At 35.9% G+C, this 25,788-nt stretch overlaps 1 protein-coding gene across 1 annotated transcript in view; it reads left to right on the top strand.

Moving 5' to 3' along the window:
• Positions 1 to 25,347, top strand: part of LOC144581681 (uncharacterized) — a 149,741-nt gene extending 124,394 nt beyond the window's left edge. Inside the window, exon 3 of the mRNA XM_078366064.1 lies at positions 25,211 to 25,347. Within this exon, the coding sequence (XP_078222190.1) occupies positions 25,211 to 25,218 (8 nt within the window). The 3' untranslated portion in view covers positions 25,219 to 25,347. The remainder of the gene's footprint in view (positions 1 to 25,210) is intronic.
• The last annotated feature ends 441 nt before the right edge of the window (positions 25,348 to 25,788 follow it).

Here is a 25,788-nt window from a genome sequence, read left to right as displayed (position 1 = left end):
AGAAAGGCTAAATTTTATTAAGAACAAAATAAACTGATTGTTGGTTAATGAGGTTAAAAAAATCAAATCAAACCAAACTAAGTCAAGCCAACAAATAAATTTGTCCCAATACATTCAAAAATCAATTCAATTAGAGTTGGTTCAACTAGTAACTCTATAGAAATGGTTTCATTTATATGTGGTATACTCCAACCTGATAATATGTGTCCATTCTCTAAACAATTATAGTATCCAAAATTTACAAATCATAGCTATTGCCATATTATGTTAGAACACATTGTTTTTGTGTTTGTGTCCCCGATTAGACCCTTGAAAGTAAGAGAAGTCTGTTTCCCCTTATGTTTCCAGTAATTAGCTCAGTGCTTAGCACATTGCAGGAAGACTTTGTATAACCGGCCACTGAGCAAGGTGGCAAGTAGAATGAGCAGTGAGTTGTTGGAAGTGACTGAAATGGGACATGTGTCAAATGCCAGGAGCTGCAATCCTGGAGAGATCCAGGTAATGCTAAGGCCTGCTTTTCCAGCAGGACTTGAATACAAATACTGAAATGAAGTTCTTTGCTATAATTGTCTATGGCTCCAGTTGGCTCCACAATTCCCCTAGACTTATGAATCTCAGAACCTTTGATGCAATTTTACTGTGAATCTAATTTCTCTCTTATTCTTTTTTTCTATGCCTTAAACTATGGTCTTTGAAAATGTGAGAGCTTTAAGCAGGAACCATATAAATTCCTATCAGTCTTATATTTGATTATAAGCCACTCTGAGCATACACTCTAATCTGTAGGATAAGTAAATAGGAAAGTCATCTTACTTAGGAAAATAAATTGTTAAAGCTCAGAGAGAAAGGGGAGAGGAGACATAATAGAAAAGAAAAAACAATCTTTCACATCATAATGTGAAAGTATTACATGCACATGGAAAACTGCATTGTTTAATTCATAGTTAAATAGAGAAGTTAAATAGTAGAAGAGAATCTGGTGAAAATTGAACTGATTTAGTGAAAGATTAAATGTGCTTACCCAGAATTCAGAGACTAAGAAGAGAAAAATATGAATGGCATATATGACTCATCCATGAGATTAACCTACATAAAATAGGACTTCTGTGAATAGAAAACAGAAAGGATGAATCAAGAGCAATGGCCAAAGGAAAAAGGAAGAACCACCTGAAAAGAACGATGATTTCATCATGTCATTTGAGCAACATGGATACAAACTGGTGGCCATTACCCTAAGTGAATTAATGCAGAAACAGAAAACCAAAAATCCCATATTCTCACATATAAGTGAAAGCTAAATCTTGGATATATATGATTGAGAATGACAGATGCTGGGGACTCCAAAATGAGGGAGGGAGAGGGGCAGGGCCTGAAAAACTTCCTATTGGGTACCATGTTTGCTGTTTGGATGATGGGATCAGTAGATGCCCAAACCTGAGCATCATGCAATATCTTCTTGCAACAAACCTGAACATGTATCCCTTAAATCTAAAATTAAAATTAAAAAGAAGAATAATTTCAGCCTCAAGAGCTAGAATGTACAGTGAAGTACAGGTCAACTTTATAAAAACAGAACCACACTTAGACATATCCTTATGCATGCCTTAAAAATCCAGCATCACCTACACATCAAGAAAAACAAAGAACAGCAACAATAAAAAGTTAATATAGATTTACCAAGTTCCCAGTAAAGGACATTGCCTTTTAATTTCTTCACTATTAAATGCTAGAATATAAAGGAAGAAGTTAATGGTCAAGATCATGGAGAGACTAGAGCCAGACTGGTTTCAAAACCCAGTACTGTGGAAAGTTAGTTATGTAAGCCTGGGAAAAGTCCTTACTTCTTTGTGCTTTATTTTCATCAACAAACACTGCATGTAATAAATGTACTTACATATGGCTATTACCAGATTAAATGAGTTAAAATATTTAGAGTACTTAGAAGAGTACCTGAAACATAGTAAGCAAAACATATTTTTTTATTCTGCTTCTCCTCTTCCTTCTCCTCCCCCTCATTGTTTTTTATTACAGAGCTTTGAAAATGTTTTATACCCAGCTAAGTTAACAATGTGTGAAGGCAACAGAAAGGCATTCTTTGATACACATAAATTCAAAATATGCTATTCGGGCAAAGTGAATAAAAATTTTAAGTACTGAGTTAAACCAGTGCAAGTTGCATTGAGGATCAGAATGTTTGGCAGAGAAACTAGTGGCTGCAAAGGGCCACTAGTTTAAATTATTAGTAAAAATTATGTAGACCAACTTACTCTACATAATTATTAAAGTACCACTTGGATTAAAACATTTGTTTTTCCTTTAAAATAAATGACTGTTTTTTTTATATTAAAGAAGGAAAAATACAGAGTTGATATAAAGTCTAGAAATTGGAGAGGATTCAAAAGCAAAGACATGAGCATTTTCTTTTCCATCAGTGGTGGCTGACAATGATTACTTAGTCCTTAACTCTTTTAGCTTGCTTAATATAGTATTAAGACTGTATTTGGAAAACTTTATAGTAATCACTTAAGAGATAAATGGAGTTTCTTCTTTCCAAACTAAAGCAAATAAACAGTAGCAAAAAACCAAAACCCCCCAAAACAAACAAAACCAAAAAACCCAACCCCTACAAAAGACCCATAGTGTACTACCCACCTCAAATAAACCCCTCTCTTCAGACAAAAATATAGGAGAAAGCCAACCAGAAAATATTTTTAAAAGACAATATAAAAATACATATAAAAGCATGATAGAAGCATGACGAAATACTAGCAGCACCATCAAATGTATATTTCTTAAATACCCCAATGAAAGGGCAAATTCAGGGATACAGTTTCCTACACTAAAACACGTTCAGAAATATTGGCAAGTAAATGCAAGGCAAATGCAAATTAAAAAAACTAATATTACTATTAGATAAAGAAGCATTTCAGGCAAAAACATTACATCCCACAAAGAGAGTTATTTTAACCAGAAGAAGGTAAGATTAGTTGGAAGCAATGGCTTGTGCCTGTAATACTAGCACTTTAGGAAGCCAAGGTGAGAGGATTGCTTGTGGCCAGTAGTTTGAGATTACCCTGGGCAACAAAATGAGACCTCATTTCTACAAAAAAATTAAAAAATTAGTTGGCCCTTATGGCACATGTGTGTAGTCCTGCTACATGGGAGGCGAGTCAGGAGGATGGCTTGTGCCCAGGATTTTAAGGTTGCACTGAGCTATGATTGCACCACTTCACTACAGCCTAGGAAACAGTAATGAAATAAAAACACTAAAAAAACCTCATATTCAGAATAATATAAAATCACTAATAGAGAAAATAAAAGCATTTGGAAATTCAAAGGAATTTTAGGAAAATTTAATTATTGTAAGATAGTTTACTGACTTAGCTCAATTACACATATAAGTTATTAAAAAAATGAATACTTAATTTCAGCATCATTGGAATGAAAATTGAATTAAAATGAGATACGTTTTTCTATAAATCAATTGAGCAAAACATTTTTGAACATTTAATAACCAGTGTTAACAAGTGTGTGTTGAGATGGATGACCTCATGGCTAGTAGTTGTGTAAATCAATATAATTTATGAAAAAAACAAGTTGGTCTTATTTTTCAGGAGCCTTAGTAAAGCTCATGTTTTTAATCAAAGTATTTTTGCCTCTTGGAGACAGATTGAGCAAAGATTTCTATTCATTCATACTGATTGCATAATTATTTGAATACACAAACAATATAGACAAAATAAAATGGTTAGATATTTTGCCATACACTAAAATAGTGTGTGTGAGCATATCTATAATAATTTCTTGAAGAATCCTTATTGATATAAGGCCAAGGAAAAATAATATTTATTATTGTTACAAAAGAGATTATTACATGATTTAATAAATAGCATAGTCCAATTTTTGATAAAAAAGTAAGTGTATAGAAAGTATTTAAAAATAAATATGACAATGTTAATGGTATTTGTGTTTGGGTGGTGGTACAGATAATATTTCATGCCCCTTTTTGTTTATTTTCCAAGTGTTTCATTAAATATTGATGACTCACAATGAAAAGAATTTAGAAAAGGAAAAGCAAGGAGAGAAATGCCAAACAAATGTTTTAAAATGCTTTGAAAAATACGTTTTTCTGATTCTTTTGTTTTTTGCCATGAAAGAAATATCTATAAACAAATATATTAATCTATTGTCTTCCTCCCTGAAAACTGAGTATAACTGAAAAATTGGAACATAAGCCCAATAAATTGAGAGGTTTTGCTATCATATTAATAAATATTAGTATTTGTATCAATTAGGAAATATTTTCATGTCATTATCTTATTTAACTTTCACAAGTACTTTCTGAAGATGACATCATTATCCCCAATTTACATATGAGGAAACTTAGAGTCAGAAAAAGTTCCTTTCCCAAAGAAACATGGATAAAATCCTGAGCTCTTTCCAGCAATCCACCTGCACTGTTTATGCATACTGATACTTGAAAGTACAATCTGGTGCCTCCCTCTCTTTGGGTTTTTATTAGGATCTTGGTATCCCATAGTATTGCCATTGTGTCAACACAACCTAAGGTAGATACAGAAACATTTTGTTTCTAGCAGTAACATATTACAAAAAGCTAACTTAATTGAATAAAATTATAGTTACCAAGAAAAATTAATAATCATTTTTGTGTTTTCACTGGGCTACTAATTTTGAGGCCCCTAAAATAAACTTGTCATCACAAATTTGCACCTATGACCTTGACATCTCTCCACATGCTGCAAATCTCACTGGATGGTTTGCAGTTTTGTGACTGAATCTAACATTAAGTTTATTAGTGACTTGGGTCTACATGTAAAACTCACCTGGATGTTAATGGAAGAGCCGCTGTGTATTGAAACAGAAAATATTCAGCATTTCGTCTGGGCTAGAAGTCAATCAGAATGCAATCATTCATTAAGCCTCCTGCAGGCAATAGCCACTGTGCTGTGCCAACATTCATCAAGTTAAGGGCCAGGAAATGTGAGTGCCAGGGGCATATCTCACAGACAGCACAAAAGTCAACTCATCTCAATTACAATGTGGCAATGGCCTTCTTCCTCGGAACTGCATTGTCAGAACGGAATCTGAGAGGCAGTTCAGAACTTTTTCAGTGGGCTCACTCTCAACAGGAATACCTGGTAGGAAACAAACTAGGAGACGTACTTTCCTGTTCTTGATTTTCACAAGAATGTTTGGACTATAGTGCCTATGGCTGACTCAAGAAATTTAAAAAGTAAGAATGAAGAGGAATAGTGAATATTTGGTGCAACGTGGAAGGAGAATATTGAAGTGGGAACATTCAACAGCTCTTTAGGAAGAAAGAGAAAATTGTAGCTCTACCTCTTGTTTTACATCTCTAGGCAAGTTCTTTAATTTTTCTAGATGTAAGTATCCTTATGTGTAATCTGCCTGCTCCACAAGGTTATTGTAAGAAATACATAAAATAAAGCAACTGAAAACAGTGCACAATAAATGAAGCTATTATGATGAAGGCAAAATATCAAGAGTATAATATTCCCTTTCATTTGGAATTTAGAGGTGGAAACCTATGTTTTTAACAGTCAGATAAAGAGTTAAACTTTGGAAGCAACTGACAGTAATCAATAAGGTAAAATAAGACCTAAGAGAATTTTCAACCCCCATGGGCCTCATTATGAGATAAGAATGCTACATGCTTCTCACATAAGCCTAGAAAGATATTTGAAGCTCACTTGTCAGCATGGAGAGACATCCAGAGTAATTACTGAAAACAAATGATGCTTTTGCAAATCTGAGATGTTTCCAGATGTTTTGACAGTGGAGGAAATGCCTAGAAGCAGGTTTGACCCTTCCTTTTGGTAACACTCATCTACGTAGTTTCTCTCTTTCTCTCTCTCTCCCCCTCGTTCCCCTGCTCTCTGTGTATGGGCTGCTTAATTTCCTCAGAACAAATATAAATATAATATAGCTCTTATAAATTAAAATTATGTAAATATGTTCATGTGAATGGTATTATCACAATATTCACATGCTTTGTATCTATTTTCACTGTGATTTGCCATGTATTTATTAGTAAGTGGCAAAAGGCCCTGTATCATTAACAGTCCCATTGCAGTGAGAATTGTAGTTGAGCTCATGCTGTTTCTACCACCATGTGTAAGGAAAGCCCACAGCATAATTCACCATCAGGGTTTCCTCTTTCACTCAGAAGCCTATGGCATGCAAGCCTGTAATCCTGGTATGCATGACTCCATGGATGAGGAATTGGAGCCTTGCTTCAAGGGTTGGGCTCAAAGTTACTGTACGGCACATGGCCACTGTGTTACTGAGCAACTGGGTTTGTTTTCTCATTGCTGGGATTCCCACTTTGCTCTCATAGATGCGTGTAACATAATTTATCTGTGTGGTGTGTTCTAATTCTGTGTAAGGAGGGCTGCTGCCAGCAACACAAGCTTGGCAAGGGTGGGACTTTGGTTATATAACATTTGCCTCTTTTGGTTTTTGTCATAATACATTTTCCATTATAGAGATGAGCTTTATTGATGCTATTGTCACACTTTTGCTTGCTACCACCTGTTCAAAAATCTTCAGCCACTGGCCCTTGTCCCACTCTTCTGCTGAGGTACTTAGTTTTAATCTCGAGAAGTCTGTGTGAAAGTAGCTGAGAGAGGATAAGGGAATGACGTACTTGCCAGTAAGGATGGTGCTTACTGGAAACGTATTTCAGACTAATCTGACAGGAGGTGCTTACTGGTTCCACGTGGATGTGACAACATTCTTTAGGACATTGGTCACTTCAGCCAAAAATATACAAATCCAGACCTACTTTCATATACTACCCCGGGGGGAGCTAGAGCTATTTCTACATGCTGAGTTAGAGGTAGTTGTGGCTGGAGACAAAAATGATTAGAACTTCATACCACCCAAGAAAAGCAGCATCACATCAATGGAAAATTACCAGAATTGTCTCTTCCTGCTGCACTGAATGTACTATAAATGTCACGTTCTGCCCTCAGATTTCTATAGTTGTACAGCAATGTTAATAGGAGGTACCTTTAAGTTTCTTTTACTCTCTCAACTTCTATTCTTCCCCAACCTTCTTTTTAGCGTTTTAAAAAATCTTTATGAATACATTTTAGTATGTTGGATTAATAAAATTTTGCTTTGCTTAGGCATTATATATTAGAAATAAAATAAATTTAAAATTAATAAGGGCCACCAGATTCCAGTTAAAGGAAATAATCTAAAGCAGAATTTCTCCATGTCCTATGTAAATGTTGAGTCTGCTAAACTGTGGTGTGCTGGAAAATATTTCACAATTGGTGCTGGAGGGTAGGTGAAGTCTTGATTTATAGTGATTGCTGATTTCTATGGTGTAAATATTCCCACTGTGGCTGATTTTAAGCTACCAACCTGATGTCACTGAACACAAAGTTGGGAAGAATTGTGTCCAGGCAGTTCTCACAAGCTGTACAAACTGGCTCCAACACACCATGGCTGCTAGATGGTAATGGAATTTTGTGAAGAAAGCATTCATTCTTTAAAAGAAGTTGGGAAACACTAGGTGAAGTTAAATGTGAAATTTCTTCCTTAACCATTATTCTCTGCAAACTGACACAAGAACAGAAAACCAAACACCACATGTTCTCACTCATAAGTGGGTGTTGAATAAAATTCAGCAATGTATAAAAAATTACACACCACAACTTAGTGGGATTTATCCCAGGTAGTAAGGCTGGTTCAGCATTCAAAAAAGAATTAATATAATCCATCACATTAACAGGCTGAAGAAGAAAAAGCACATAATTATATCAGATACAGAGAAAGCATTTGACAAAATCCAAAACCTATCCATGATAGAAACTCTCTGGAAACTAGGAAGAGAGTGGAATTCCCTCAATTTGGTAATGAACATCTACAAAAAAACCCTGCAGTGAATATTATACTTAATGGTAAGAAACTAGACAGTTTCCTGTAAGATCAGGAACAACACAAAGGTGTTCCCTTCTAGTGCTCCTTTTCAACATCATACTGGAAGCCCTAGCTAATGTAGTAAGAAAGCAAGAATATAATTGTAAAATCATGCATTCAAACATGCTGCATTTATTAAGTTTTAACATGCTATAATCCTTATTCTTATTGGGGTTCAAAATTTTCATTTTTGGATTGAGAATTCTCTTGAAGCTTGTTTCTGAGTCTTGTTTTGGTTTTGTTTTTTAAAATATCACCTTAAGAGTTTTTAATATGTTCCATGACACCAGGTATGTCAAGGTATTTCATGCTCATTTTGTTCATTTTCTCTTTCTAGACCAGAATCAATTGTGTCTCCAGGAAACACCACTTCCCATATTTGTTGGGAAATATCATTTCAAGACCACAATCAAGTCTCTACTGATGTTCATTGCTTTTGGATTTATCATTGTTTCTAGGCACTTTCTGTGTATAGAATTAGGATATAAACATACTTCACAAAGTACCTCATGTGTTCTTACTGATATATCTAGTTGAAATTTGCAACTATAGGATTTTTACTTAACCTAGTCTGTATTACACTCCTGTTTCCTTTTAATAGTCTAAGAATTCTTACAAGACATAGGAAATGTTACAATTAAAAATTTTAGGCTGGGCACAGTGGCTCATACCTGTAATCCCTGCACTTAGGGAGGGTGAGGCGGGTGGATTACTTGAGGTCAGGAGTTTGAGACAAGCCTGGCCAACATGGGGAAACCCTGTCTCTACTAAAAATACAAAAAATAGCTAGGTGAGGTGGCACGCACCTGTAATCCCAGGTCTCAGGAGGCTGAGGCAGGAGAATTGTTTGAACCCAGAAGGCAAAGGTTGCAGTGAGCTGAGATGTTGCCACTGCACTCCAGCCTGGTCCATGGAGCAAGACTCCATCTCAAAAAAAAAAAAAAAAAAGGCCGAGGCGGGCAGATCACAAGGTTAGGAGATCGACACCATCCTGCTGACTAACATAATGAAACCCTGTCTCCACTAAAAATACAAAAAATTAGCCTGGGGTGGTGTTGCACACCTGTAATCCCAGCGAATCGGGAGGCTGAGGCAGGAGAATCACTTGGACCCAGGAGTAGGAGGTTGCAGTGAGCCGAGATCACACCACTGCACTCCAGCCTGGGCGACAGAGTGAGACTCCGTCTCAAAACAAAACAAAACAAACAAAAATCATAATTAGTCATTTGTTTTATTCCATGCGAAACAGTTCCATAACGATACTACCACTAATTAGCATTACAGAAAACAGCTAAAACTTTTTAATATGCCACCCTACTCTCTCCTTTGTAATAGTTTTAATGTCTCTACATGTGAGACTGTATAATGAGTTAGTTTTATATGAATTTCTATATTTAATTCTTACCCACTGATACTTACGTAAATGTCTCGTTGGGTCATTTGGGTTGCTTTAAGCTATTTTCTCAGTAGATTTTTCATGAAGGATTCATGGGAACACCATTCCCTAAATTATAATAGCTCATGCTCTTTATTCTTTAAGACCTGTTTAGCTGGGTAGAAAATAGTTGTTTCACATTTTCTTTTCTTGAGTGCATTTAATATATTTATTTTCTTTTGGCATAAAAATATTATACCAAAAAGTCTGATGATAATATACTTTTATACCCTTTATATGTTACGTGCTATTTTTAAAAAAACACTAGAGTTTTTACTTTCCTTTATTGTCTGGCAATTTCACTAAAATGTCTTGGTATTGATCATCCTGAGTCTATCTTGTACACGTTATGATCTCTCAATATTAGTTGTAAAAATTGTTTATTATTATTTTAGGAAAGTTTTTATAAATATCTAGTTTTGTTACATGGTGATTTCCTTTATTTGATTATCTATTTATTGGATTTTTACCATACTTAATTATGTTACTCTCAAATCCTTTTATTTATTTTTCACTTCTTTTTAAGAAGTTTGTTTTACTACTTTTTATCACTTAATTTTTAAGAGAATATTATTTAAAAATTTTTACTTTTTTATTTCAATAGGTTTTTGGGGAACAGGTGGTATTTGGTTACATAAGTTCTTTAGTGGTGATTTCTGAGATTTTGGGGCACCCCATCACCTGAGCAGTGTATGCTGTACCCAATGTGTAGTCTTTTTGTCCCTCACCCCCTCCCACTCTTTCTTCCAAGTTCCCAAAGTCCATTGTATTATACTTATACCTTTGCATCCTCATAGCTTAGTTCCCACTTATGAGTAAGAATATACAATGCTTGGTTTTCCATTCCTAAATTAGTTTACAATAGCAAAGACTTAGAACCAACCCAAATGTCCATCAATGATAGACTGGATAAAGAAAATGTGGCACATATATACCATGGAATACTACACAGCCATAAAAAATGATGAGTTCATGTACTTCATAGGAACATGGATGAATCTGGAAACCATCATTCTCAGCAAACTGACACAAGAACAGAAAACCAAACACTGCATGTTCTCACTCATAGGTGAATGTCAAACAATGAGAACACATGGACACAAGGAGGGGAGCATCACACACTGCAGTCCGCTGGTGGAGTTAGGGGAGGGGCAGTGGGGAGTGGAGAGGGTAGCGAGGGAAATTGTGGGGGGAAATACCAGATATAGGTGATGGGGGGATGAAGGTGGTAAACCACCTTGCCATGTATGTACCTATGCAGCAATCCTGCATGATCTGCACATGTACCCCAGACCCTAAAGTACAATAATAAAAAAAAGAAAGATTCAATATTATAAAACTATTAAAAAAAGAATAATAGTCTCCAATTCCATCTAGGTTGCTGAAAGTGCCAATATATTATTCCTTTTTATAGCTGAGTAGTACTCCATGATATAGTTACCACATTTTTTGTATTGACTGAATTATTTTTTGAATGTTGACTATGGACATTCTTGCAGGAGTAAGGTGGTATCACATTGGGATTTTGATTTGCATTTCCCTGATATTAGTGATGTTAAGCATTTTTTCATATGTTTGTTGGCCGTTTGTTTATCTTCTTTTGAGAATTGTCTATTCATGTCCTTAGCCCACTTTTTAGTGGGATTGGATTTTTTTCTTACCAATTTGTTTGAGTTCCTTGTAGATTCTGAATATTGGTACTTTGTCAGACATATGGATTATGAAGATTTTTTTCCCACTCTGTAGGTTGTCTGTTTACTCTGCTAACCACTTCTTTGTAGTAAGAAGCTTTTCAGTTTAATTAAGTCCCATCTATTTCTCTTTGCTTTTGTTGCATTTGCTTTTGGGTTCTTGGTCATGAAGTCTTTGCCTAAGCAAATGTCTAGAAGGCTTTTTCTGATGTTATCTTCTAGAATTTTTATGGTTTAATGTCTTAGATTTAAGTCTTTGATCCATTTTGAGTTGATTTTTGTACAAGATGAGAGATGAGGATCTAGTTTTATTCTTCTACATGTGGCTTGTCAATTATCTCAGCACCATTTGTTGAATAGGGTGTCCTTTCCCCACTTTATGTTTGCATTTGCTTCTTTGAAGATCAGTTAGCTGTAAGTATTTGGCTTTATGTCCAGGTTTTCTATACCATTCCATTGGTCTGCATGCCTGTTTTTATAACAGCACCATGCTGTTTTGGTGACTATGGCCTTGTAGTATAGTTTGAAGCCAGGTAATCTGATGCCTTCAGATTTTGTTCTTTTTGCTTAATCTTGTTTTGGCTATGTGGGTTCTTTTTTGATTGCATATAAATTTTAGGATTGTTTTTTCTAGTTCTGTGAAGAATGATGGTGGTATTTTGATAGGAATTGCACTGATTTTGTAGACTGCTTTTAGCAGTATGGTTATTTTCACAATATTGATTCTGCCTATCTGATATGGTTTGGCTGTGTCCCACTCAATTCACCTTGAATTATAGCTCCCATAATTTCCTAGTGTTATGAGGGGGAACAAGTTGGAGATAATTGAATCATGGGGATGGTTTCCCTCATACTGTTCCTGTGGTAGTGAATAAGTCTCACAAGATCTGATGGATTTATAAGGGGAATCCCTTTTACTTGGTTTTCATTTTCTGTGGCTGCCGCCATGTAAGAAGTGTCTCTCACCTTCCACCATGATTGTGAGGCCTCCCCAGCCACGCAGAACTGTGAGTCCATTAAACCTATTTTTTTCCAGTCTTAGGTATGTCTTTATCAGCAGTGTGTAAATGGACTAATACACGATCCATGAGCATGAGGCATGTTTCCATTTGTTTGTGTTGTCTATGATTTCTTTCAGCATTGCTTTGTAGTTTTCCTTGTGCAGGTCTCTCACCTCTTTGGTTCAGTATAATACTAAGTATTTTATTTCATTTTTTGCAGCTATTTTAAAATGGATTGAGTTCTTGATTTTATTCCAGCTTGGTTGCTGGTGGTGTATAGTAGGACTACTGATTTGTGTACATTAATTTTGTATCCTGAAACTTTGCTGAATTTGTTTACCAGTTCTAGGAGCTTTTTGGATAAGTTTTTAGGGGTTTCTAGGTATATGATCATGTCATCAGCAAACTGACTGTTAGAATTCCTCTTTACCAAGTTGGATGCCCTTGATTTCTTTCTCTTGTCTGATTTCTCTGGCTAGGACTTCTAGTACTATGTTGAATAGGAGTGGTGAAAGTGCACATCCTTGTCTTGTTCCATTTCTCAGGGGGAATGCTTTCAACTTTTCCCTGTTCAGTATAATATTGGCTGTAGGCTTTGCATAGATAACTTTAAGTACCTTAAGGTATGTCCATTCTATGCTGATTTTGCTGAGAGTTTTAATTATAAAGGGATGCTGGATTTTGTCAAATGCTTCTTCTGCATCTATTGAGATGATCATGTGCTTTTTGTTTTTAATTTTATGTGGTGTATCACATTTATTGACTTGTGGGTGTGAAACCATCCCTGCATACCTGGTGTGAAAACCACTTGATCATGGTGGATTATCTTTTTAATATGTTAATTGATTGCATTAGTTCATATTTTGTTGAGAATTTTTGCATCTACATGCATCAGGTCTGTAGTATTCTTTTCTTTGCTATGTCCTTTCCTGGTTTTGGTACTAGGGTGATACTGGCTTTGTAGAATGATTTAATGAGGAGTCCCTCTTTCTCTATCTTTTGGAATAGTGTCAATAGGATTGGTATCCATTTTTTGAATTTCTGATCAAATTCAGTTGTGAATCCATCTGGTCCTGATTAGTTTTTTTTTTTTTTTGGTAACTTTTTAATTGCTCTTTCAACCTTGTTGCTTGTTACTGTTCTGTTCAGAGTTTCTATTTCTCCCTGGTTTAATCTACGAGCATTGTATACTTCCAGGAATTTATCCATCTCCTCTAGGTTTTCTAGCTTATGCATGTGAAGGTGTTTGTAGTAGCCTTGAATGATCTTTTGTACTTCTGTGACATTGATTGTAGTATTTTCTGTTTCATTTCTAATTGAGCTTATTTGAATCTTCTCAATTATCTTTCTGTGATAATTTCTCTTTGGACTAGTCCATTTATCATTATATAGTTTGTTTTGTCTGATATAAGAATAGCTACTTCTATTCACTTGGTTTGGATTCATTGCTGGTGAGATAGTGTGATCTTTTGGGGCTGATACAGAACCTTGTTTTGTCATATTGCCAGAATTGTTTTTCTGGTTCCTTCTCATTTGGGTAGACTATGCCAGAGGGAAGATCTGGGACTCAAGGGCTGCTGTTCAGATTCCTTTGCCCCACAGAGTGCTCCCTTGTTGTGGTGCTCTTCCCTTTACCCTACGACGGGGCTTCCTGAGAACTGAACTGCAGTGATCGTTATTTCTCTTTTTGATTTACCCACCCAGCAGAGCTCCAGGCTGGGACTGGGGAATATCTGCAGAGTCCTGTGTTGTGATTCATCTTCAGGTCTCTCACTCATGGATACCAGCACCTAGCTCCGGTGGAGGCAGTAGGGGAGTGAAGTGGACTTTGAGGGTCCTTGGTTGTATTATTGTTAAGTGCACTGTTCTGTGTTGACTGGCCTCCAGCCAGGATGTGGCGCTTCCAAAAGTGCATCAACTGTGGTAGTCTAGGGTGGATCAGGCAGTGGGTAGGGCCGTAGGGCTTTCAAGAGATTACACTCTTTGTCTTCGGTGTTCCTCAGCTGTCCCATGGAGTCTGCAGTGGCAATTCACCTTCTTCAAAGGGTCTGTGGATTATCTTGGCTTTCTTGGTATGTTCCTGCAGTGTCTCAGAGCAAAAGTTCATGATGTGGGTCTCCACACACTGCTCTGTCCTGCTGAGTAGGAGCAGCAAGTTAGTCCTGCCTCCTATCTGCCATTTACTCCTAAAGTCCCTAAGACAATATTTATTGTGCTTATTCACTCCCATGTTTCTTCTGGCTTAAATCTTGCTTTCTAAAATGATTTTCTCCCTTATTTCTAAGTTTTGAGTCCCATTACCTTCGTTTTGAACTTTTGTAATTTTAAGTTACACTGTTCTTTTATATTTTGTACATTGTCTTAATGCCTTTTAGCTTGTTTGGAAATAGTACTTTATACCTGTCACTGTCTTTTGAATGTATCTTTCTGGTATATTTTATTGCATACAGAGATGTTCTGCAGTAATTTTATATGGAATTTGATCTCAATATCTTCATGTTTCTCATTTTAATATGATTTCTGTTCTAAATTTTCTGAATAATCTTGTCTAGATAGCTTTCTGTCTTCACAACTTTTCTTTTTTTTTGCATTTGTGTAGTGTTAAATATATGGCGTACTGCCTTCCATGATTTGCTGGCTTTATTCAGTTTGCCCAATTTTATTTGGCTTTTTTCTTCTTTTTTTATCTTATACCAATCCTTCTCAGTGTTCATTTTGCTCCCAGATGTTTCTTCTTGGTGTGTGACCCTGTCCTACAAGGGAGTTTCCAGAGTTCAGAGAGTCTAGACTGCTCCAAACTCTTTAGCCTTACTGTGGCTCTCTGCCCTTAAAAACTGCTGGAGGATGCAAAACCCTTCCTAGATGCAGCTGCTGTTTTCCAATTGGTCTGCCAACGTTTAAGATGACTATTTTGTGCTACCTGTTCTGAGGTCAATCAGGTATATGCTTGCTTCCCTCTGTTTTCTCTCACAGGTTTCAGTAACATTTAGATCTTGTGGTTGTTGGTACTTTGTCTCTGCTTGTATTTTAGGTTTCATGGTGGGTAGTCTGTTACCAATTTTTGTTACAAATATTTTGAATTTTCTTTCTGGTTACTTTGACTGTTCTTACGTGAGGATTCAAGGAGAGCCAAAAGCTGTACTGCTGTCGTTATATTCTCAGAATGTAGGTCAAAAAAATAATTTGGGTGAATGACCAAAAAATACGGTCATTTTTCTAACACATTCTTTTTAATAGCTGAGTAACATTTAGGTTTAAAACACAATTTATTCAATCATTTTCTTCGATGTTAATCTTTGTTAAATATATTGCAAATCTTTTCTCCTAGTCTATCTTTAAATTTTTAAATGAAGTTTTAATTTTTATTTAGTCAAATCTATTGATCATTGTGACTTCTGAATTGTCAAATATTCTTAAATCATCCACCAATCCCAAAGTTACACAAATATTCTTTTAAGTATTCTGATAAATTTATTTTTTGAATATTTAGTTATTAAATTAATGTGTGATTTATTTTTTGTGTGATATCAAATAAGGTATAATATTTTTATCTGAATGGATAGCCAATTATGCTGGATGGATAGCAGAAAAATAATGTTATTTATTTCAGGTTCAATAGTTATTAAATACAGTTCATTTTATTAAACATATTGTGAAACCATATTTATTATATGTAAAGCTTCTATGTACTTGAATTGGTTTTTAGACTCAATATTTTTCTATTTGGCTATTCCTCTACCAACACATTCTATTAAGGTTTGTAGTAACTTGATGGCTATGCATCATATGTAGTAGGACAAGCATCTCTTTACTACTTTAGTTTCAATTTTTCATGATAGTTGATTTTTAAAAATTGTCTTCGTGTATAAATATATTATAATTTTTATATTACAAAAATGCCTTATTGTAATTTATTTGGAAGTGCATTAGTTTATATATTTATTTGAAGATATTGGCATTTATATGCTATTGTCTTTGTGTCTTGGAATATGCTGCTGCTCCAAAGTTATTCGGGTCTTGATTATAGTGTGTGTTTATAAACAAACATAAGCTATACATTTTTCTCTTATTTTCAGGGAATATTTTTAAAAGTTGTTCATGTTCTTGGTCACAAGTACAATTTTACCTTTCAAGAAGTACAGGTTTTGTGAAATATATTCTCTGAATAGAGTCAAATAAAAATAGAAAAAAAAATTAAAAATCCAGGATAATGTTAATACACCACTACTGAATGTATAAATTGTTTTAACAACCATAACTACTGTTTGACAGAATAAAACTGATCACCGAACATACACATACTCAATAACCCAACAATATCACAACTAGATATGAACACCATGTGTAGGTGTGTACCAAATGCAATATAAGGGTTTCTATAATATTACCATTGATAGAACCCCAAACTGAAAGCAATAAAATATTTTTTAATAGTAAACAGAATAAATAAATATTAGTATATTCAAATAAGAGAATATTACACAGAAATAAGAATGAACAAACCATTATTACATGGAACAAATAAATGACACTCATAGAGACAATATTAAATAAAATAATCCAGGTAAGAAAGAGTACATCCTGTATAATATTGTTTATATAGAGTTCAAACATAGACAAAACTAACCTATGGGAGTGAGATAATGGTAACTTTGAGGGAAATAGTGACTTGGAGGAAGTATGAAGATGACCACTGTACTGATAATGTTTATTTCTCGACAACTTTGTAAAAATTTATTAAGCTGTATGCTTATGATTTATGCACCTTTGTATATATGACACATTCTGTTATGGTTTGAATGTCTCCACCAACATTCATGTGTTGGAAACTTAATTCCCAATGCTACAATGTTGAGAGGTGAGACGGTGGCGCATGCCTGTAATCCCAGCTATTCAGGAGGCTGAGGCAGGAGAATTGCCTGAACCCAGGAGGCGGAGGTTGCGGTGAGCTGAGATTGCACCATTGCACTCCAGCCTGGGTAACAAGAGCAAAACTCCGTCTCAAAATAAAAAAAAATAAAAATTAAAAAAAAAAGAAGAGGTGATTCAGTCATGAGGGCTCGTCTCTTATGAATGGACTAACATCATTATCATGGGAGTTGGATAATTATCATGAGAGTTGGGGTAGTGAGATTATTGTAAAAAACAAGTTGAGCCCCTCTTGCTTTCTTGTCACTCTTGCTTTCTTGCCCTTCCTCTTCTGTCATGGGATGATGCAGCAAGTAGGCTCTTACCAGATTTGAGGCCCTCAGCCGTGGACTTCCTAGCCTTCAGAACCATCAGAATAAATTTCTTTTTAAAAATAAATTACTCAGTCTGTGGAATTCTGTTATAGCAACACGAAATGGACTAAGACAGAAAATTGGTACTGAGAAGTGGGGCTGTTGCTATAACAATAACTGAAAATGTGGAAGCAGATTTGGAACTGAGTAATAGGTAGAGGCTAGAAGAATTTTGAGGAGCAGGCTAGAAAAACCCTAGACTGCCATAAATGGAGTGTTAAGAATGATTCTGATGAGGGCTTAGAATAAGGGAGAGCTGTAAGGAGAGTTTGAATCTTTATAAAGATTTCATAAGTGGTTATAATCAGGATGTTGGTAAAAATATGAACAATAAAGGCCATTCTAATGAAATTTCAGATGGCAAAGAGAACCATCTTCTTGGGAACTGGAGTAAAGGCCATCTTTGTTATGAAGTGACAAAAAATGTTACTGAATTGTGTCCATGTCCTAGGACTTTATGGAAAGAGGAATTTAGGCGCGCTCAACTAGAATGTCTAGCTGAAGAAATTTCTAAGCAAAATATTGAAGGAATTACTGGGCTTCTTTTAACTGCACATGTGAAGAACAAAAAAGTAGTTCAGGAAAGCAAACCACACGTGTATCCAAGCAATCCTGTGCTAAAATTAGTCCAGATAGAAGGAACCATCAAGAGTTTGGGTGAATGATCCCAAAAGCATTTTCGAGATATTTGAGGCCTGACCCAATCACATGCCTGACCTCTAGGAGGGCAGAATGATTTTGAGAGATGGGCCTAAGTGCCCTCCATGGGCTTGCTGCCCAGAAACCTTGGGTTTATGTCCTTTGCATTCTGGCACAGTGCTCCTTAGCTTCCCCAGCAAGGGCTCAAAAAGGCACAGGTGCATCCTGACCCACTGATTTGGAAGGTACAGGTCATAAATTTTGGCTGCAACCGTGTGGTCCTAATTCTGCAAGCGCATGGAACACAAGACTTGTGGGGCTTCCTCCATCTAGATCTCACATGGTGCTGCAGATAGCCTAGCTGCCGGGAAGAGGCTTGCTTTAGAGATGAAGCCACCACAGAGAGTCCGTTCCAGGCCAATGCTGAGTGGAAATGTGGAATTGGAGCCACCGCAGAGAGCCTCCACTAAGACAATGACTAGTGGAGCAGTGGGAGTGGGGCTACTCCTAAGTCCCTCAGAAGTCAGCCTGGGAGAGTTGCAGGCACAAGACTCCAATCTATGAAAGCTGCTGAGTGGACTGAGCCCAGCAGAATCACAGGGGGTTGCCTAAGGCTATGGGGTCCCAGCTCCCACCCCAGTGTGCCCAGGATGTGGAACATGACATCAAAGTCTATTATGAAACTTTAAGACTTAATGATATTTTCCCTTTTGGATTTCAGACTTTTTTGGGACCAGTTACCCCTTTCTCTTTTGAAATGAAAATGTCTGTCCTATGCCTGTCCTACCATTGTATTTTGGAAGCACATAACTTGTTAATTTCACAGGATCACAATAGAGAGGAATTTGAGTCAGGATGAACTGTGCCTTGAGTCTCACCCATATCTGATTTAGATGAGACTCTGGACTTTGGACTTTTGAGTTGATGCTGGAACAAGTTGACTTTAGGGACTCTTGGGTTGGATTACATGTATTTTGCATTGTGATAAGTACATGAATTTTGGGAATCAGGGTGGGATAGTAGGGTTTGCATGTACCCCCAAAGTTCACGTGTTGGATATTTAATCCACAATGCAACAGTGTTGAGAGTGGGATCTTGACCCAGCAATCCCATTGTTGGGAACATCCCTAAGGATTATAAGTCATTCTACTATAAAGACTCATGTACATGTATGTTTATTGCAGCACTGTTCACAATAGCAAAGACTTGGAACCAACCCAAATGCCCAACAATAATAAACTGGATAAAGAAAATGCGGCACATATATACCATGGAATACTATGCAGCCATAAAAAGGATGAGTTCATGTCCTTTGCAGTGACATGGATAAAGCTGGAAACCATCATTCACAGCAAACTGACACAAGAACAGAAAACCAAACACCACATGTTCTCACTCATATGTGGGGGTTGAACAATGAGAACACATGGACACATGGAGGGGAACATCACACACTGGATTCTGTCAGGGGTTGGGGGTTAGAGGAGGGATAGCATTAGGAGATACACCTAATATAGAATACGAGTTGATGGGTGCAGCAAACTATCATAATACTTGTATAACTATGTAACAAACCTGCACATTCTACACATGTATCCCAGAACTTAAAGCATAGTAATAATAAAAAAGAAGCAATCAAAATGGATTAATGTCATTATTATGAGTGTGGATTATTTATCACAAGAGTAAACTTGTTATAAAAGTGAGTTCAACCACCACTTGCTGTCTGTCTCTGTCTTTGTCTCTGTCTCTGTCTCTCTGTCTCTTGTCCTTCTACGTTTCACCATGGGATGATGTGGCAAGAAGGTCCTCACCAAATTTGTGGGTTCCTCCACCTTGGACATTCCAGCCTCCAGAACCTGAAGAAATGAATTTTGTTGCTTTATAAATTACACAGTCTGTGGCATTCTGTTAAAGCAACACACAACAGAGTAAAACAAACTCTAATAACAAATTCACTTAATAATGTGTCCGGGACATATTGTTAAATGTACTTATTCCCTAAACAAACGAAAAGATACTCCCAAACCCACACAACAAAAGAAACACATGTATCAATTTTAGCACACAAATAAACATTTTTTCCCCCAGATGCAACAGAAACAAGTTTTTGTTGTTATTCATCACTCTTTTTTTACATCATTTTTTGTAATCAAAAGAAGTTTTGACAAATGTCTCTGGAAGAATTACAATGTTGAGAAAGGATGAATATTAATGCAGAGGAAGGAAGTGGCTGGTCTTTCCCGTTTCTTTTAAAGTTAACGGGTTGATTCAGTGCCATGTAAACAGTATCTATCAAGCAGAACTTCCAATCACCTCACATTGTTTAAGGCTTTAAATCTGAATGCTTGCTCAAATCTCTTTTACCTTGTTTTCCAATTTCCCATAAATCAGAGTAGCTTTTGACTCCATGATTTTTCTCATATCCAGGACTCTTCATACCTCTTGTACATCTTACTTTTTTTTTGGAGACGGAGTTTCGCTCTTGTTACCCAGGCTGGAGTGCAATGGCGCGATCCATCTCAGCTCACCGCAACCTCCGCCTCCTGGGTTCAGGCAATTCTCCTGCCTCAGCCTCCCGAGTAGCTGGGATTACAGCACGCGCCACCATGCCCAGCTAATTTTTCGTATTTTGAGTAGAGACGGGGTTTCACCATGTTGACCAGGATGGTCTCGATCTCTTGACCTCTCATACTCTCCTAGTTATTCTGCTCAAGGTCACCCAGAGTGAACAGACTCCTGCCTCTCAGACTCCCACATCTTGGTACACCTCCCCTTATCTGCCTCTAGATTGTTCCTGATCCTGAAAAAAGTTTCTGAACTAAGGGTGCAGCATTTTTTTTTTTTTTTTTTTGCTTTTGATCTTCAAATTTCATTGTAAAAGTTAGACTTACAGAAAACCTACAAAAATAGTAGAAATAATTCTTGTATAATTTTCTTCCAGATTTTCCAAATTAATATTACCACATTTGCTTTATCAGCCCTCTCACTCTCATTCTCTTTCTTTCTGTATTCTTGTTATTTGTGGTAGTTTTGTTCTATAAAGCCACTGCAAACACTGAATTACTAAATACTGAATTAGCAAATACTGAGTCATTGTTCTTAAGGGAAATACAAAGTCAGTTTCCCATGAGCCTCTGGACACAACATTTTCCACAACTGTGTTACACAAATACAAAACTTTGTTTCATGTGTGTTTCTGTTTAAAGGTATCTTATTTAAAATATACTGTTGATTAAAGGGGAGCTCATGGCTGACAGCACCATAACTCATGCTTGAACAGAGACTTTCTAACACATATTCTCTCCATAAGGCACAGCCTTCCTCCTCTTAGGAACACTAGACAGCACTTCAGCAGTATGTCTGGGGGACATTTTAAACAGCAAAATCACTAATACAAAGCATAAGCATGTGAAAAATGTTATTCTAAATAGACCGTGAAAAGGACATTTGTTTACACTGTGAGGCTGAAACAAAAAGGCAGGGGATAACTTGTTCAACCTCAGCAGGATTTGTGCTTATTTGGCAACTCAAATTTTCACCACTCTGTGCGTCTCCCCAAATGACTCCAAAGGTGTTACATGTATTGATTTGGTGATTACAAATCAATTTTAGTGAGGCATTGAACTTGCAAATATGGAACCCATGAATAGTGAGGATTGGCTATATGTATGTATATAGGCATATGTGCTTAAGTATACACTCTACACATGCGTGCATATGTAGCTATATGCACACACATATTTTGGAGTCATTTGAGAGTAAGTTGCAAACACAATACTTCTTTAGTTCTAAATGACTTAATATATGTTTACCAAAACAGGGATATTATCTTCTATAATCACATTACAATGATTGCAATCAAGAACTTAACCTTAACAAAATACCATTATCACAGCTGAAGAGTTTATTTACATTTTACCATATATTTCACTAATGGCTGTTATATTTCAGAATGTAATCAAGAATCACATTTCATTTTGTTGTTGTACCCCGTCAGTCTCCTTTAATCTGTAAGAATTCCTTAACCTTATTTGCCTTTCATTAGTACTGTACTGCTTTTTTGGTTTTGTCGAAGATGAAGATGTATTAGTAAGGAGAAAATTATAACAAATATAAATGAAGGGTGATGAGAGATTATTCTTTATTAAGCGTTGTTAGTTTCTCATGATGAGGTAAATACAAAGAGGAAACACAACAGTGGGAAGCAAGAACTGACATTCTGCAGCCTACTATGCCACTTTCATTTATTCTTTCTGATTAATTTCATGTAATTTTACTTTTATGCACATGAAGACACGGAGAGTCAGGCAAGTTAAGCATTTGTGGAAGATCAAAAAGCTAGCAGTGGTGATATTAGTATTCAAACCAGGTTATTAAGGTGCTAAAAGCAATGTTTTAAAATTTTTTTAATAAATTTTATTCTGTATATATAAGGTATACAACATGATGTTATATTAGATAGTAAAAAGATTGCTAAAATGAAAGAAATTAACATCCATAATTTAACATACTCATATTTTTTGTGTGTGGTAAAAACAGCTAAAATCTCCTCATTTATCACAAATCCTGTATGCAGTACAATTTTTATAACCTATAGTCCTCATGTTGTACATTAGATATTTAGACTTGTTTATTCTACATATCTGCTAGTTTGAATCCTCTGACTGACCTACATCTCCCCATTTCCACCCCGCATCTTCCCTGGCCCTAGTAACCATTGTTTTGTTCTTTGTCTCTGTATATTTAATTTTTTTTAAAAGATTCCACATATGAGATCATGCAATATTTTTCTTTCTGTGTCTGGCTTATTTCATTTAGTAATTTCCCCCAGGCTCATCCATGTTGTTGTGGCAAATGGCAAGACCACATTGTTTTTAGGAATGAATAATATTCCTTATTCAAGTGTCACTTGATGAACACATAGGTCATTTCCACATCTTGGCTAGAATAATGTTGCAATGAATATGGGAGTGGTAGTTCTAATTTTAATTTCTTTAGAAATCTCCATGCTGTTTTCCATCATGGCTGTATCAATCTACATTTCTGCCAACAGCACATGAGAGTTTCCTTTTCTCCATACTTTCATCAGCATTTATCTTTTTCATTTTTTATAGTAGACATCCTAATGGTGTGAGGTGGTTCTCATGATGGTTTTGATTTGCACTTCCTTCATGGCTAATGATGTAGAACACTTTTTCATATACCTGTTGGCCATTTTTATGTTTTCTCTGGAGAAAGATCTATTCAAGTCCTTTGCCCATTTTTCAATAGGATTGTTTGTTTTTGCAGTGTTAAGCTGTCCCAGTTCTTCATAAATTTTGAATACCAATCCCTTATTTGATATATGGTTTGGAAATACTTTTTCCAATCTGTAGGATGTTGTTTCATTTTGTTGATTGTGTGCAGAAGCTTTTTAGTTTGATGCAATCTCATATTTATTTTTGGTTTTGGGCCTGAGCTTTTGATGTGATATCCAAAAAAATTATTGCCAAGGCCAATGTTCAGGAGCGTTTCCCCTATGTTTTTTTTCTAAGAGTTTTATTATTTCTGGTCTTACATTTAGGTATTTTACACTTTTGAGCTAAATATTGTGTACAGCATAAGACACAAGTCAAATTTCATTCTTTTGCACATAGAAATCTAGCTTCCCTAGCCTCATTTATTAAAGTGACTATCCTTTCCTTACTGTGTCCCCTTGTTAAAAATTAGTTGATTATATATGGTTGGATTTATTTCTAGGCTCTCTATTTTCTTGTGCCTTCATGTCTGTTTTTATACCAGTACCATACTGTTTTGATTACTATCACCATGTAACAGAATTTTATATCAGTATTATATTGATTTAAATACTGCCAACTTTTGTTTCTCAGAATTGTTTGGCTCTCCAGGGTCTTTTGTGGTTTCACATAAATTTTAGGATTACTTTTTTCTATTTCTGTAAAGAATATCATTGGATTTCAATAGGGATTGGATTAAATTTGTATATTGCTTTGAGGAGTATGGACGTTTTAACAATATTAATTCTTCGAAGCCATTAGCATGGAATATCTTTCCATTAGTTTATGTCCTCTGTAATTTCTTTTATCAATGTTTCATAGTTTTCAGTGTGCAGGTCTTTTACTCCCTTGGTTAAATTTATTCCTAAGTATTTTAATTTTTTGATGCTATCATAAATGGTCTGGTTTTCTTGATCTTTTTTTCAGTTAGGCTGTTATTTATGCATAAAAAATACTACTGGGCCAGGCACAGTGGCTCATGCCTGTAATCCTAGCATTTTGGGAGATCAAGGCAAGCTGATCACTTGAGGACAAGGGTTCGAGACCAGCCAGGTTAACATGGTGAAAACCCATCTCTACTGAAAATTTAAAAAGTTACCTGGGGGTGGTGGTGGGTGCCTGTGATCCCAGCTACTAGGGAGGCTGAGTCAGGAGAATCGCTTGAACCCTGGAGGCAGACATTGCAGTGAGCCACTGAACTCCAGCCTGAGCAACAGAACCAGATTCAGTCTCCATAAATAAATAGATAGATAGATGATAGATAGATAGATAGATAGATAGATAGATAGATAGATAGATAAACTACTGGTTTTTGTATGCTGATTTTGCTTCCTGAAACGTTACTGAATTTATTCGTTCTGATAGTTTTTTTGTGGAATCTTTTTTAACATACAGAATCATGTTATCTGCAAGTAGATATAATTTTACTTTTTTAAATATACATCCTAGTATTACCAAGAGGGCATCCAATGAAACATCAAGTAATCTCAGAAACTGCATGATTGCTATGCTGTCTTTATTTTTTCAAACCCTAGCTTCAAATACAAAAACATAGAAACAATACAAGAAAAATCGAATATACTTTAACAAAACAAATACAAAGAGAAACATTAAAACTTTTTATCTGGAGGAGAGCAAGAGGCAATCTCATTATCATTTTTACCATCAGCTTTTCCCATGGGTATGCATTTACTTTTATTGTTAATCTTGACTTTTAAGATTTGTAAAAGCACTATTTACAAAGCTGTTAGCAGTATCTCCCTTAAGGTAGGAGATATATGGACTTGATTAGTCTGGGTTCTCAGGCATGTTGGAAAGAGAGATATCCTGGGAGTTAAGTTTGAATTTAGGGACTGTAATTCCAACCCAGGAAAGTCTATCTTCTTAACTAGAATACTTGTTCTTTTCCCAGGGGCATAGTGAATATGCTGCATGGTCAAATTGGTTTGTATAAGTGGAAACTGACTGTATGTGAGAACACCATTCTGCAGACATGTTTGGTGGCATTTGAACTTCTAAATAAGAGTTAAGCAAGCTTCCCTGATTCTTCTGCCTTCATTTGGAAACCTATCATCGGAAACATCGAACTGGAAGAAATGTAAGAAATCACCTTGCATGACTTTCTAATTTTTGAGTTTTTTCCTATTAAAAGAGATGCATATTTTTAAAAAGCTAACATTCACAGAGCTTTAATGATGTGCTAGATGTATTTCATTACTTAACTTTCACAATCGTCAGAGGCTTGTGCAACTATTTACAGTTTACGGATGATCAAACTGAGGCGCAATAATTTGCCCAAGGTCCCACAGCTTATAAGTGATCAACTGAAGTCTGAAGTCAGAACTAACCATAAAGTTTCTGCTCATCTCATGACATCACTCTGATTTCCTGGGTCTAATATTTCCGTCCTCTCTGAGGGATTTGTTACTATGCTAATAGTTATTAATAAGCATTAGTGGTCTTAAGAAAAATTATCAATTAGGTAAAATC

This window comes from Callithrix jacchus, chromosome 3 (genome assembly GCF_049354715.1).
Source record: "Callithrix jacchus isolate 240 chromosome 3, calJac240_pri, whole genome shotgun sequence".
Taxonomy (NCBI): domain Eukaryota; kingdom Metazoa; phylum Chordata; class Mammalia; order Primates; family Cebidae; genus Callithrix; species Callithrix jacchus.
Note: the sequence above shows the minus strand (reverse complement) of the source record. Positions and strands in the feature narration are given on the sequence as shown.